The sequence below is a fragment of the Pomacea canaliculata genome, linkage group LG6 (genome assembly GCF_003073045.1).
Source record: "Pomacea canaliculata isolate SZHN2017 linkage group LG6, ASM307304v1, whole genome shotgun sequence".
NCBI classification, from domain to species: Eukaryota; Metazoa; Mollusca; class Gastropoda; order Architaenioglossa; family Ampullariidae; genus Pomacea; species Pomacea canaliculata.
The window spans coordinates 28818016-28833267 of NC_037595.1; the positions used below are offsets into that span (position 1 = coordinate 28818016).

At 41.0% G+C, this 15252-nt stretch overlaps 1 protein-coding gene across 2 annotated transcripts; it reads right to left on the reverse strand.

Moving 5' to 3' along the window:
- Window positions 1-59: 59 nt before the first annotated feature.
- LOC112566197 (organic cation transporter protein-like) lies at window positions 60-13939 on the reverse strand. Of its 2 annotated transcripts, none has more exons than XM_025242210.1 (10): window positions 13748-13939; window positions 4245-4426; window positions 3670-3898; window positions 3483-3586; window positions 3001-3155; window positions 2104-2272; window positions 1471-1913; window positions 1070-1251; window positions 713-864; window positions 60-482 (listed from the first exon to the last, which is right to left on the reverse strand). In XM_025242210.1, exons 2-10 carry the CDS (start codon window positions 4385-4387, stop codon window positions 401-403), a joined length of 1659 nt encoding a protein of 552 aa, XP_025097995.1. In that variant the 5' UTR covers window positions 4388-4426; window positions 13748-13939; the 3' UTR covers window positions 60-400. The 2 variants fall into 2 exon arrangements, with proteins under 2 accessions (XP_025097995.1, XP_025097994.1); XM_025242209.1 differs by lacking the exon at window positions 13748-13939 and adding an exon at window positions 4844-5063.
- Between the last annotated feature and the right edge of the window lie 1313 nt (window positions 13940-15252).

Here is a 15252-nt window from a genome sequence, read left to right on the forward strand (position 1 = left end):
ACATTATGTGGACAGATACATTCATCAGTCTTAACAATATGGTGCAAATTTTACCTGAATACTTTTATTCTCTTTTCTTAACTCTGACACAAACAATCAAGCTGAAATTTGTAAATGATGACACTGGAAGCTGATTACTGTCTTGGACAAATAAACCATTTTATTTAAATTCCATATCGCTGTTGATTAAATATGTAAGCAAAGATCTTCCTTGTTGGAGAATTCCACTCATATCTGTAAAAGATTATACGAGTTCTTGTCCTTCTTCTGGAAACTAAAGTGCATTGTCAACATATTTAAGATTTTCTTGTCTAACTCTGTCACAAGCAACGAAGATGAAACTTTGAGACTGCAAGCTGTATCTGCCTTCACCATGTACCTCATTTTATTCTGATCTTGATTAAATATGATTGGAAATATCTTTCTTGTTGGAGATTTCTTCCCATGCCCGTGAAAGGTCATACGAGTTCTTGTCTTGTTTTCTGAAAAAGAGCATTGTGAACACTTCGCTTCATATTTAAAATTTCTTAACGTCACATATAATTATTGAAGCTAGAAAATAATTTTAATGTTTTTAAATTTTGAAAACATTAATTAAATGAGTTTTTTTCTTTGACTGTTAAATCTTACAATAACAGATACTCTAGTAACAGACTATAATCAGCACCAGTGTCCCAGGACTTTGCCTCAATATTTGTAATATAAATCGTACTTTCCAAAGTTTTCGGCGTCTTCGATGGTTTCCGGAAGCTGCCGAAGATGAGTTTCAGGTAACCATAGTGACGCAAGACCAGCCACAATCGCAGATCCTCCAAATATGAGAGGAGGGAGAGCTACTCCGATGCTTCCACCGACATAATAACTCTGGAAACAAAACAGCTTTTGTTCTTAAGCTGAATATTTCTTGCACTGTAATTGTATCTCGGCGTGGGTTGTGGTTTTTAAGGTGTCTTTGCACGTAATTGAGACACGTGGAAATCAGTCCAACGGGTTTCAAATGCTATATTTCTTTTTTGTGTGTATTACAGGTATATAAACTTAGTTTGTATTACATGCTTATAATTGTTACCAGTGAGTTAATATAAGGAGAGGCAATGGACCCGAAACGAGCGTTGACAGAGCTGGCTCCCATGATGGAGTTTCGTACAAAAGTGGGGAACAACTCGGCGGTGTACACATAAATAATGGCAAAGGCAGCCGAGATTCCGAACTTGCCGACCATGGAGAGCGCAGTGGCCACCCAGGCTGTGTCTGCAGGTAGAAAACAAGTTTCTGAGATCATTAGACTATCACAGTTTTAAGTCATGGAGCTGAGTAAGTTTTAGAATTTAATCGCCCATCCTATAACAGTTACTGAATACTTAACACTTCATCTTTACCTTATATTTACATGAGTGCTTGAGATTTACATTTAGTTGTGATTAACTCAATGACTTTTTGTTTGACCACCAGAGAAAGGTGATTATGTACTCTGGTCGCCAAAGAGGACGGGTAGTATGATGGCCACACACGAGATGCCGCCCAGCAGCATGGTGAAGCAGTGCAGCGTCCGTCGTCCGATGCGGTTGAGCAGCACCAGACACAACACGTAGGACAAGGTCTCGGCGATGCTGGCGTACAGGAAGTTGAGGTAGATGTCACCTGGCAGACTGCCCACGTTCAGACCGAGGCCGTAGTAAATGCCTGTGATGACGAACCAGTTGAAGAAGACGATGAGACAGCGGACTAGCAGACGTGGGTTGGTGAACAGATGCCAGAACTTCCCTCCTGAACGGTCGTTTTCCAGGTCCTCCAGGCTCAGCATCTTCTCCGGCACCACTGCTTTGTTGACGAGGGCCGCGTGACGCACAATGGCGGACGCTTCCTGTCTGCGGCCACGTGACACCAGCCAGCGGGACGACTCGGGGATGAACCTACATTCGAAAAACTCAGCAATAACACAATGACACAAGCCTCTGTTGTATTAAATAATAATTTTGTCAAATAAGTTTCGGAGACTGTATTTTATGGCCAGTTTTCATACAAGAATCTATTGCTTAAAATAAAAATATATAAAAGGTGGCGATCAATAAGGTCTTGAAAAGGTAATTTTAGTTTACTTGCACGAGGATCGGAATGAATATCAGGTTGACAGCTGAGAAAGCCAGCTGCAGGTGGTTCCATTTCCGAATGAAGTATGCCATCAAGACGGTGATGTAAAGGCCTATCGTCCCGACGATGTCGACGACTATGCCGGCGAAAGTGCGGTGCTGAGGCCCTACGAGCTCCATGCCTACAGTGAACAGTGCTCACTCTCATTTATTTCATTAGGACAGAATCTATTTAAGCGAAAGTAAACACAATTTATAAAATTAGATATATTGCTGAATCTCATGACTAACTTTGTTATCGCACCATCATACAAATGTTACATTACCTTTGTTATTTATTGTTATGAACTATTATTGTATTCATTAACCTTGTCATCATGGTATTATAACAAAAATGTTCTTTTAAGCCTGTTGTTAGTTGCTTCAAGATGCTTGAATTTGGGGAAAATTGTTTCTAAAAATTTATTTATTATTTATTATATTAAAAAATATACCTTAAACGCAAATATAGGCAGTAATATAAGATTTGTAAAAACAAAAGAGAAACACAAATTTGTAAAAAATATTTTCACTTACTTTAAAATAAATTTATTTACTCGATGTTGAAGTTCTAATGATATGATAATTGTTAGATACTGTTACATGTTAATGTGATTTTTTTCAAATATTAAAATATAAATTTGTTTTATCCAGGCTGAGTGTCAGTGTCATGAAGGCCGCCATTGTAACCGATTCACACCTCACAATGTACAAAGTTAATCCGCGGTAAATCCGCTCTTATTTAAAGCATTATTTTAAATGATATAATCTAATAAAAGTAAAAATTGTATAAATATAAATAAAGTTAAGCCGCGGACCAACTACACAGGACCCCAATCACCGCGGCTTGATGGCCGGCCCTACACTGTACCTGTCACAAAGGCTGTCAAATACTTTGCCATTCCGAAAAATGAGATAAAGAACTGAAGAACCGCGAAAGCAACATAGTTGTGGACGAAAGCTGCACCAAAGGTCGCTGCGATGACACCGAGGACACTGACCACGAGAGTCTTCTTCCTCCCTATGCTGGACACAGACATAGGTATGTGAAAACACACAAACATACACACACAAACATACACACACAGGCGCATGCACGCATTTATAATAAACAGACGGTTTTTCTTCGCTAGCTAAGGCATTCACATTTAAATTTTGAATACGTTTTCTAAGGAGAAAAGAAAAGTGTTTTCGAGTGTAAAATATTTAAGCTTAGCTGTGATAGAAAAGAACAGAAAAGAGTATAGTCGACTCGTACTTTTTTCCTCTCACAAAAGATCACGTGGTTTGTGAATGCAAAGAAAATAAAAGAGTGTGACTACGTCACAAAGAAAACCTTATAAAATACTTTACATGTCAGCCAGAGTTCCCAGAATCAATGATCCGCCAAGAAGACCACCGAGCAAGATGGAGTTCAACAGCGGCAAGAGAAGTTTGTCTTTGCAGACGATGTTCAACTGAAATTATAAAAAGGGAATCACATACCAGGTGAACGAGTGTAATGTGTAATTTTACGGTTGGAATGAAAAATCAAAATTACCTCTGAAATAAACGTGAGTTCAAAGTTCTCCTTGCTGTAGACCCATTGTGAGCATTCGATTGTGTCATTGGCCAGGTTTGCCAGTTTATGCAGTGACTCATGTTTGTACACGAGGCACTGGGACCACGTTCCAGTAGTGGGGTCAACAGGTACTGTCCTCCTCACCAGGTCGTCATGTTCGGGTCCTTGGCTTTCCCAGGTATCGTTGTCCGCACCTGGAACAGCGCACCTGTTGGGTGCGTTGTAATTGCTGTACCAGTTGGTATGTATGTGAATGTGTGTACCTACCTACTTGCCTTTCTTTCTGATTTTCCTCACACCTGCTTACGTATCTACCCCACTGATTTAAGACTACTGCGAAAAAGTCCATCTGTAGTATAATCTGTGAAAGTCGCGTGTAAAAATGTCTCATAGCAAGTTCATAGAAAACACAGGAATATGATGCATAGCTTCTTAATGTAGACAGTAGACACCATCTAGTAAATGTCAGATAACCTTATGAATCAAGATGATTTATCCAAAGCCAGAAAAATGCAAGATATAAGTAGGGTGGATGAGTTCGTACTCTCCGTTACCTGTGTTCTGGGGTGGCGAACAAAAAGACAGTTCCCAAGGTGGGAAGAACATCGGGTACTGCGAAGAGACAAAGAAGAAAGTATACCCGCTTCTGGTAAGGGCCGAAGGGGTTAACCGCTTGTACAACTTCGTCAAAATACATGTCGCCCACTGCAAGGGGTATCTGGAAGATTCCATGCAACTGGAACGAGAAAAAGCATTGAGAGGTGCACACAAAATGCTCTGTAGCCAGAATTTCTGAGGTAGTTCATTGTTATTGTTTTTTCTTTTCTTGCAATTGAAGAGATAGAATATTTAATTTTTAAAAATGTCAGTTAAATCCATCACAAACTTTCAAATAACAAAAGACACTTCCCCTAGCCAACTAATCTTTACAAGTAATCTCAACCATGTATATGCTCTAGTTCATATACACCGAGTTTTGAAAAACGTGTGGCAATTATTTCTACAGCTTACGGTTTAAATTTTAATTTTAGACTTTAATTATTTTAAAGTTATAGTTTCATAGACACTGTGCATGCAGTTTTCATTCGGTTATATTTAGTTTACCTTCTCATTACAGTGTGTTCTTTTAAAACAAGACGAACATAGCATTTACCTGTGTTCCTCGATGACACCGCAACTTGAAATGAGTCCCCAAAGAAGAAAGAGCTTTTTAGAAAGCAAATTTATTTTAACCTATTGTAATTTCAATCAAGGACAAGCAAGCTGCACTTTAGGATAGCCTTAATGCCAGCCAAGAAAATATCCTGAAAGAATCGTGGTTACATATTCATGATGGCCAGAAGCTTGAGTGCAATGTGTTACACCGTGACATGCCTTCACAGTCCCGCTTACTCTCGATTGCACCTGCTGGCGTGGAAATGCAGCTTTGTTTGTGAACTTTTTGATGTTGATAATGTGTGCGACTGAGACTGATGTTACTTATACACTGTATAATAGGCTAAATAAATGATGAGGGAATAAAGCTTGTCTCAGATATTTGCCATTGATTATAAAATTCTTCATCGAAACGGAGAAATCATTTGACAAAAACAAACAAACAAACAAACAAAACAAAACCAATACAAAAACAAAAAAAATACAGAAACAATTTCCACCGTAAAAAGAAATGAAACTCGTACTCTTCTGAACTGAGCTTATTAAAATAAAATCGATTAAAAATTCGCATTATAGTTTTGTCACGTCTCGTTCGTCCCTCCGCCACGTCAACGTGACAGCTTCGTTAAACTACAAATGGCACCGAGGTATATGTTGCAACAGTCCTGGAACTACGAATGAACCCCAACAAACAAAAGTTCACTGATCAACAGAAGTCAAGCGGACCAAAAATCCATTATTTGCAGTCTCGCATTCCTAATTAAACTTTACACACCTCTTTCACCTGTTGTTACCATAGTACATTAGGGTGATTAAAAAAGAATAACATGTTCGACACCTTGGCTCGGCAAGGAGTTATATTCATTCCCATCACACACCAAATCTTCTCTGTGACTCACTCTAAGACTTCTTATTTGGGAAAGCCCAAACTCGATTTACCAAAACTAACCTGGTGTCATGTGGACACTTCACTCACTCCGTTACATAACTCACATTCTTCTCCATTCATTGAACCAAGGGTGAAAACTCATGATCACACTAACACAGTCAGGGGCAATAATCGTATCCGTGACACAGTGGGACCATAATATTCAACCTTAGCTCTAATGTGGGGCTTTAAGGGCTATATTGAAGCCATCCAGTGACAAACGTCCCTTCTGAGTCCATGAAGACTTTGTGTCAACATTATAGAGGACCACCAGTGTCTGGCCCTACAGACACCAACGCCATTGTCAGCTTGTTTGACAACCTCGAGTGGGCAGGGACTGCAGCCACAGGAGACTCTCGAAAGTTGAGGCAATAGTAACATCGGGTCAGAGGTCGCTTCCTGAACATAGTCTGTGTCTTCTAGAGTCTTACATTTCTAGTGCAGTTGACGTTTGTCTGTACTTACATCTGCTAGGATTAAATATTTGATATTCGTGTGTGCGAGCGCGCGTCCGTTTGTGTATTTCTGTGTTTCTTTATATCTATTTATTTATGCCAGTAAATGTCAGTGCAATCGTGCTTGAACGTGTAGAGAAAAGCAAGATTAAGTAAGTAGTTAGAATTCCCTGCCTGCTAAGTACGGTGCATAAGTTTTTACTTGTGACTTTTGCGGTAACTTATTCTGTTAGTTTTTACTTTGACAAAATTATTTCATTTGACATAAACAGAACCGTGACTATCCTGACATATTCACGTCAGCTGAACCCTCAGAAACCTGACACGGATTGTTTACATAAACAGTAACCCTGGTAATGGATCAACTTCTTCATTCAGGAGCAAAGTGGTGTTGGCATACAACACAACAATGTGTAGGAGCAGTAATCAGCTCTACACACACCGAGATGATCAGAGCTGATTACTGTATTCAGCAAGTAATTCATTTTATTTAAATTACAGATCGATATTATTTAAATAAGTATGCAAAGATCTTTCTTGTTGGAGAATTCCACCCATGTCTGTAAAAGGTTATACGAGTTCTTTTCCTTTTTTTTTTGGAAAACATTGTGAAAACTGCACTTAATATTTAACATTTTCTTGTTGAACTCTGTCACAAGCAGCGAAGCGGAAACTTTGAGACTGTCACGAGTATTCACCATGTACACCATTTTATTAAAATTTCAGACTGATCTTGATTAAATATGTATGGAAATATCTTTCTTGTTGGAGATTTCTTCCGATGTCTGTGAAAGGTCATACGAGTTCTTGTCTTTTTTTCTGAAAAAGACAGAGCATTGGAACACTTCACCATATTTAAAATTTCTGAAAGTCACAGGTAATTATTAAAACTAAAAATAATTTTCATGTTTTTCAATTTTGTAAACATAGGTTTTCTTCGACTGTTAACTCTCTCAATAACATAGATACCCTAGTAACAGATTATAATCAGGATCAGTGTCCCAGGACTTTGCCTCAATATTTGTAATATAAATCCCCTCACTTTCCAAAGCTCTCGGCGTCTTCGATGGTTTCCAGAAGTTGCCGAAGATGAGTTTCAGGTAACCATAGTGACGCAAGACCAGCCACAATCGCAGATCCTCCAAATATGAGAGGAGGGAGAGCTACTCCGATACTGCCACCGACATAATAACTGTGGAAACAAAACAGCTTTTGTTCTTAAGCTGAATATTTTCTTGGGCTGCAATTGCTTCTCGGCGTAAGTTGTAGTTTTCAATATGTTTACTCGTAATTAAGACACGTGGAAATGAGTGTATATTTCCAAAGGGTTTTAAATAGTATATTTCTTTTTTGTGTGTATTACATAGGTATTATCGTTACCAGTGAGTTAATATAAGGAGAGGCAATGGACCCGAAACGAGCGTTGACAGAGCTGGCCCCCATGATGGAGTTTCGTACAAAAGTGGGGAACAACTCGGCGGTGTACACATAAATAATGGAGAAGGCAGCAGAGATTCCGAACTTGCCGACCATGGAGAGCGCAGTGGCCACCCAGGCTGTCTGCAGGTAGAAAACATGTTTCTGACATCATTCGAGTATAAATTTTAGGTCATGGATCTGAGTAAGTTATATAATTTAATGGCACACCAGATAAAGGCTTGAAATGAATTCTGGAGAGTAAGTTAATTAAAATTTCAAAACAGAAAATTAGAAAAAGTTAAAAACAAGCGTTCTTTTGTGGTTAATTGTAATATTTCTTATGCTCGATGATAAGATTGTCACAAGGTACTAGAAATTATGTTGTGCTTGCTCTTGAGTTCTTCATTGTCCATTGGACTTTAGTACATTGTCTGATCTTTAAATAATTTTTCCATAAAATATCGGTGCTAAGTTTGGTCTCTAAACGCCTTGTTTGTTCATCAGAGATGGGTGCTGTATGTACTCTGGTCGCCGAAGATGATGGGTAGGATGATGGCCACACACGAGATGCCGCCCAGCAGCATGGTGAAGCAGTGCAGCGTCCGTCGTCCGATGCGGTTGAGCAGCACCAGACACAACACGTAGGACAAGGTCTCGGCGATGCTGGCGTACAGGAAGTTGATGTAGATGCCACCTGACAGACTGCCCACGTTCAGACTTTTACCAAAGTGGTCGTTTAGTCTGAATACAGTTCATCTAACAAATAATGAACTTTTTGTTAAAGTTAGTAAATATTTATCGCTGGTAATGGACAAGTTCGTTCTTGACCATTCTATTTATTTTGGTTTTGTTTGTTTTGTTTCTTTTAATGTCTGTGCTTATGCACCTGTGTGTGTTTCGGCAGGAGAGGAGTTTTTTGATTTGCAAGAGGTAAAATGCTTTTACTAGCTTCGTGCTGGGGGTGTCCACCACACCTCAATAATGTACATTGTGGGCAATTATCTGAAGATAATTTAGCTGAGATTTGTTTATATTACTTGTACGATCGTGTGATCCAATTGTTTTACTCAGCCGTAATTTTTGTTTTTATTTTCAGTCGTATGAATAATGCAGACTAGAGATTAAATACAAAAGTATACTTTTGTTTTCCGATTTTCATTGCACAATTGCCTGATATTTGCTGTCTAGAGTCTTATTGTTCTCGCCCCAGAGCCTAATTTTTATTCCCGATGCTAATTTCATCATAACCAACTGCCCCGAAAGAGCACCCAAAACCCCAAACAACTGCCTTTGAACTGTTGTTGTCAGCATCCCAGAGGCCAAATAAAGAAATAATAAAAGCAGTTTCTTCACTCCCCTTGCTCCGGTGTCAAGAGGGACTAGGGTATAGCATTTCTCTTGGGACACGGTTGGGTTTGTTTCGCCCAGCGGGCGGCCATATTGCTTCTCGCTCTGATTTATGGGTAGACAGACGCAAGAGCCAGGGGACGAAATCCTAAAACAAGGGAGACAATTTACGAGCAGCATCGCCAGTCTCCTGTTTCGTCTCCATTCGGACTAGTTTTACCTTGCCCAGGGCCGCCGAGAGCCAGCCCGGGCCCCGGGACAGACGACCTCTCCGGGCCCCTTGTACTTGTAATCGTAAATTATTTTCCCAGTATATAATGTATGTTTACAATTCGAATCTCAATATGTACACTCAAACTCAACTTCTGCATGTGTAATGCTTGGGTGTTCTGTCCTAAGACCTTTCTTTAAAAGAAAAAGAAAAGGAGAAGAAGAAAAAAAAAATCCACTGACCAAGGCCGGGCCCCCTTGACAGCCGCGGGCCCGGGTACATCAGACCCCTTGTCCCTCCCTCTCGTCAGGCCTGACCTTGCCCTCCAGTTAATTTGCTGAATGTTTTTCAAGCGTGATCAAGTGCGTTTTGTCGTCTGGGCGACCAACAATCTGGATGGCATTTCGCGATCTTATCCGTGGGTCTGTCCGTCTGACTGTCTGGCTGTCTATCCACCTTGCTCTGGCACCTGACAACACGAGTGAGGTGTTTCTTGACAAAACCTTGCGGGAAGGAGTGTTCTTTCCGGAGCATTGTCGGAGAACAAAAATCTTCAGCTACTTACCTGGACTGGCAGCTGCCATCATGTGCAAATCTTGAAAACCATGAATGGATCAGATGTTGTCTAATACCTTGAGAGGTACACCGCTTACAACCAACGCCTAGCAACCATCTAAACCGCTGACATTTTAAAGTATTTCTAGATGACTAGTTTGCGATTAGCTGGACACATTGCACCTGTCTGCGATTGTTCCTTTTGCCCAAAGAAAAAGATACAGGAACCCTATCTGATCCCTTGATTGAGCAGTTGGCTACAGGGCCGTCGTCTCGCAATGAATTATATATGGAGTCTGCTAGTGACACTGATACTGCTTACAGGCATGGTATGACACTGAGGGGCACAGCAGTTGAATACTTCTTTTCATATCTTTTTCATGCTTTTACAACTGCCTCTGAAAATATTTTTTTAAATAGTTAAAAGCGATCTGTTCCTATAAATTTCATATTTGTGTCACACCACTAATTTTTGCTTGAATATTCACAGCTAACAGATGATAATCCGTGACCTCGACAGACCTGAGCAATCAAAGAGGTTCTACATGAAATGTTTCTTTGGAAAAAGAGCTCAGCGCCGCCTGTCTTGTCACAACAACAACAACAACAACAACAACAACAACAACAACTACTACTACTACTACTGTCGCTAAGGACACAGCAAGCTGATGTTCTCTTCAATGATCTTCACTTCATTGTTTGATTAATCGTCTGCTCTAAGTTATAAATGTTGTTACGGATTCGTTCCATGTTCAACGTGGGACGTTCTTGATGTTGCAGGACATTGTGATAGCAGTGAGAGAGTGAGCAGACTATACTGTACCCAGGGTGGAAGCAGGATGCTGGCTGCAGTCTGTGACAAGATGGAAAACCTCCTTGTCACTGACTGCTAAACTGTCCAACAAAACGTAGGAGGCAAAGTCTTGTACCTGCTCCTGAGGTTGGAGTATAGAGGGAAAGTCAGTGACAGAACATTTTCTCGCAGTCCCTAACTTGTAGTCCTGCTTCATAAAGTAGGTCTCAGTGTACACACATGACGTCATTATAATAACAACAGGCGTTAAAATGTCGAGTTTGCAATAAGATGGAATATGGAAAATGGTCTGCGTACATTTTTTTAATTGTTTTTCATATCAGGCTGGAACTTTTCTCTCCCCCTCTCTTTCTCTGATCCTCTCAAGCATGCACGAAGACATTTTTGTTTTCTACATACACACGCTATATCAATACATGAATACCATTCGATGTTTTTTCCTTATTGCTATTAGTGTTGTTTTTATTATTCACATGCATCACACATAAAGCACACGCACGCACACACACACGCTAACGCTGAATGAAGCACGCGCGGGCCGTTGCCCAATGTCTTGCTATATTTAGCCCGCGACATATTGAGTGATGACTTTCAGATGGATGTAATCGTGTTAATCTTTGAGTCATCGTGCTTGTCGTAATGACAACAAATCATTCCCCACATCTGACGCTACTTCACGCCAAACAAAAGTCTGGCACCGCATCCCTGGACATTACTCAGCAGCACAACATGGCCTCCTCAGGCAGACGGAGTGGACGACGGAATCGCAGCCCCGGATGTTTTGTTCCAAACGATTACTCAAAAATCTGCACGACGGAAGCAATTAAATTTACCACGCTTACAGTAATCTTGTTATGTTTCCACTTCAACGCTTGTGGACGATGGAGGCGCTGTTCTACAGTCAAGAGTGAAAAATGTGTTTCTTGCCGAGCAACAACCGTTTGGTAATATTGCCGAGGACAAGAAAGCTGCCAGCCTGGCGGTTACGAACCTTGGTCTTCTTGCTCTTCTTTTGATTCCTTGTGTGACAAATGTCATCAGTCAGTTAAATGTAGACTGAACATCCAGCTAGGCGTGGTAGAGTGGTCTTGTCCTCCACACAATTAAAGAATCACTGAGAGAAAACCTCTGAAGATGTATAATTAACTTGATCCTAACAGAGAAATTTGCATGTTGGCCATTGTCATGAGAAACTCATCCATTAACTTGCCTTTCGAGCACGATTTATTATATGATCGTCACTACAAGAATGCTTTATGATCTCAAACCAAAGAGTGGGTACGTTTGCACCCTGTGAGGGGCTCCCATACCCAATCGAGAATCGTGCGCGACCTACTGACCCGAAATGATTTGTGTTTCGATGATCGTACATGTAAAGCTGCTTTTGGCCATTTCCCGTGTACCAAAGTTATTTTTCCTTGCAGGCTTCGCCATTACACTCATTTCAAACATGACAGTATTTTTTACATAATGCGACATGGCACATTCCTTCCACACCAATGTCTCTGGCTGCTTCTCCATTTACGGACAAAGCTTATTAGTTAAATAACCAACTTGTTACTGCCAAACAAGTGGCAGTCCACAGACATTATCACACAAGATGATGTTGACATGACATTTAAAGGTTTGATGCAGACTGAATATCAGCTGGACCGTTTTCATTCATCCTTAATTTAGTATTTCACCACTCCATGAACACTAATCACTCTCGTGCCTTTATGTCAAAAGTTTAGACATTGTTTTCTTTTTTTTTCCTTTTTTTTTTTGTTGTTGTTGTCTGTTTGGCCAAGAGTGTTGATGCACAAAAAATTATTTTTAACTACAAACGTTCCAATTTTAAATAATCATTATGTTAAAATTAAAATAATACAAGATATGTAAGTTGCAAAGTCTTTCAGTGGATTAGTAGCAACAACCTCTACCGACAGGACGCCAGATATGACTCCACTTCATGATTTGAGAAATCTGTTTGACCAGACGTTTAAACAAAGAAAGTAATAATAAATGAGATTGAGGTATGTCACAAACCTGCTGCGCTATATTTTTTAATGTTTTTTTTTTGAGCTAGGAAGGAGACAGGGAAAAAGTAACTGGAAGGTGGAGGTTGAAAGACAGCAATTACTGTCTGAGTGCGCGCCACACAGGGATGGCCGGCCGGGCTTTGTTTTTTTTTTTTGTTTTTTTTTTAATCAACTGGTGTTGATAGGTTGTTTTGTTCGAAGAACAAAGGAAAGAGTGTTTGAGTGTTTGGGATGTTGTTGTGTGAGTTTTTCCTTGACGGGGGCGGGGAGAAGTAACAGTCTCCTCGGTGTCATCAGTGTGTCCGGACGTTTTGTTTGCAAGTCTTGAACCGACTTGGTGTTGTAGTCCTGACCGGACTGTGCACATCCTGACCAGATTTGTGTTATTTAACAAGTCCTGAACAGAATTGGAAGTTAGCCTTGACTGGACTGTGCACATCCTGACAGATTTGTATCTGTTGAGGTGAGTGTGTATCTTTGTTGATTGTTCGGTGAGCGTGTGTTTAATGTTTGAAGAAAGTTAAGTTTTGAACTTGCCATTTAGCTAAAGACTTTTTTCTCCAGGTTTTTGTGGGTTCCTTAGTGCACTAACCTCAAAGCAAGGTTCATTTAAGCTTCCCTACTACAGTTTGTTGATCTCTTACCTCCTCAGGCCACCACACGGCCACGTGATAAAGTGCCGATCGTAAATTCACGATTACCACAAGCAGACGGTGATAACAAGTACGCAAAATTATTCTAAAAAATAAATAAATAATTAACAGTTAGTCTGGGGCGCCCATCAGACCTAGAGTTCGTTCATAGGGAGCTATTTATCTGCCTGACATACACGGCACAACGAGTTTTCTCAGTTGAAAAGACAACATGGCTGGCGCGCTGGACGGCCGCTCATTAAGAGCTCGTTGAAAGCCTAAAGAAACGGTAGCCGCAGTCTGCCAAGTGTGGATAGAGATGATTGCGGTTGAAAGGTCAGGGTGAACTCCTGAGGCAGCAAGGGAGGGGATGGGGAACAGAGAGGGAAGGAGGCGGGATAGCAGACTGGAGGTTGGCATGCGATGAGCCACGTCCCTGTTGATGTGTTTAATGTCACTACAGACAGTTCACTGAACTTTGGTTTATACACAATGTTCACACAGGAATGCCTGTATTCACCTGAATTCACGAAGGGAGTGCGGATTATTTTTCTCCAGGTAGGTCCGGTTGTCCAGCTCTTCTCTAGCCGATGTTCACACCTGTGTTATGGCAACAGGCGCCATTTCAGTAGAAGGTCGAGCTGACCAGCAACCAGTCTACACATACAGTCTTTGAGAAGTTGAACTTTGCACATAAAGTTTGTAACATATATGAGTATTACAAAATAAATTACACTTTATTACAAGCGTTACAACAGAAATGCAGTTAATTAGCATGCATTTGTCCTGCGTGCACTCGTGCGTTTGTAGGTGTGTATCAAAGGGAGTGGAAGGGTGACAAGGGGTGGAAAGAGTGGAGAGTCAGAGAGAGGCTATCGCTGAATTTAGCAGCAAGCTTCGTTAATCAAACCGACATGATTTTTGAAGAACCTACTCCTGGCCACACCACACTGTCGCACGCAGCAGGTCAGCTTGCGCGGTTGCTGGTGATCCCACAGGGACCCACGGGGCCCTCGCTGCTCATTTGTCACTCCGATCACGTGACCCACCCGCCACGCTCCGCCTCGCACCGTTGCGTTAACAACCCTTGTGCGCATGCCCGACCTCACCCAGCTTTGTTGAGCGGGTGGCAGGGCCATCGAATAACCACTACTGATCATTACCCATAATTTGTCACCAAGAGGCTAGCCGGGTGGGAGTACGGAAAAGAAGGTAATAAAAAAAAAAGAAAAAAAAGGTGTGTTGGGGACGGGATCTGATCTCACGGCTACCGACAACTTATAACTTCAAAGAAAGTCCTTTCCTTGTTGTCCTAACGATGGCGCTGTCAAAGAGGTACTTGGTTTAGAAAAAATCCCGAGACTAAGCTAAACATTTGTGTTTGTCTCACCTACTGGTTGCTAAAGAAAGGAAAGGGTGCTGTACTTTGAAACATTGTCTGACGGGAAAACAGTTCCAGTCTTGACCCTGGCAGTTCCCCTTCCTCTCAGATTTTATCTCATCGAATGTCTCGCTTCAACAAAGGCTTCATGACCAATTTCTGGTAAGTGGATTATGACAGTGCTAGCTGAGGAAATAACGATGATGATACATTGAGTGGGCTAACTGTGAGTGGTTTACTGGCTCTAGGCTCCTAGAAGAGCTTTTTCTTGTCACTGGGCCAAGCGAACGTGGAACTGAGAGCTGCTATGAAGTAGTAACCACAAGGCTTTATATCAGTTTCATAAGGCTTGATGTAATTTATATCAGCTGCAGGTAATTCTTTTCCGAACTGAAAAGGACGAAATGAATGTGTCTGCCCTGTGACTTATATGTCCTGCATGTCTCCTTTACAAACATTTCGGAACATCTGACTGCAAAGAATCGACAGCCACAAAGAAATCGCAAACGTCTCACTTTCGAAGAGGCGAACCATCTGTGATATCATTTGTTTTAAATCGGAGAGGGAATCAACACCACGATGCCCAAACAATAAGGAAAGTGGAGGAGAAGACAGAAGAAGAGGAAAGATACAGGGAGGAGGAT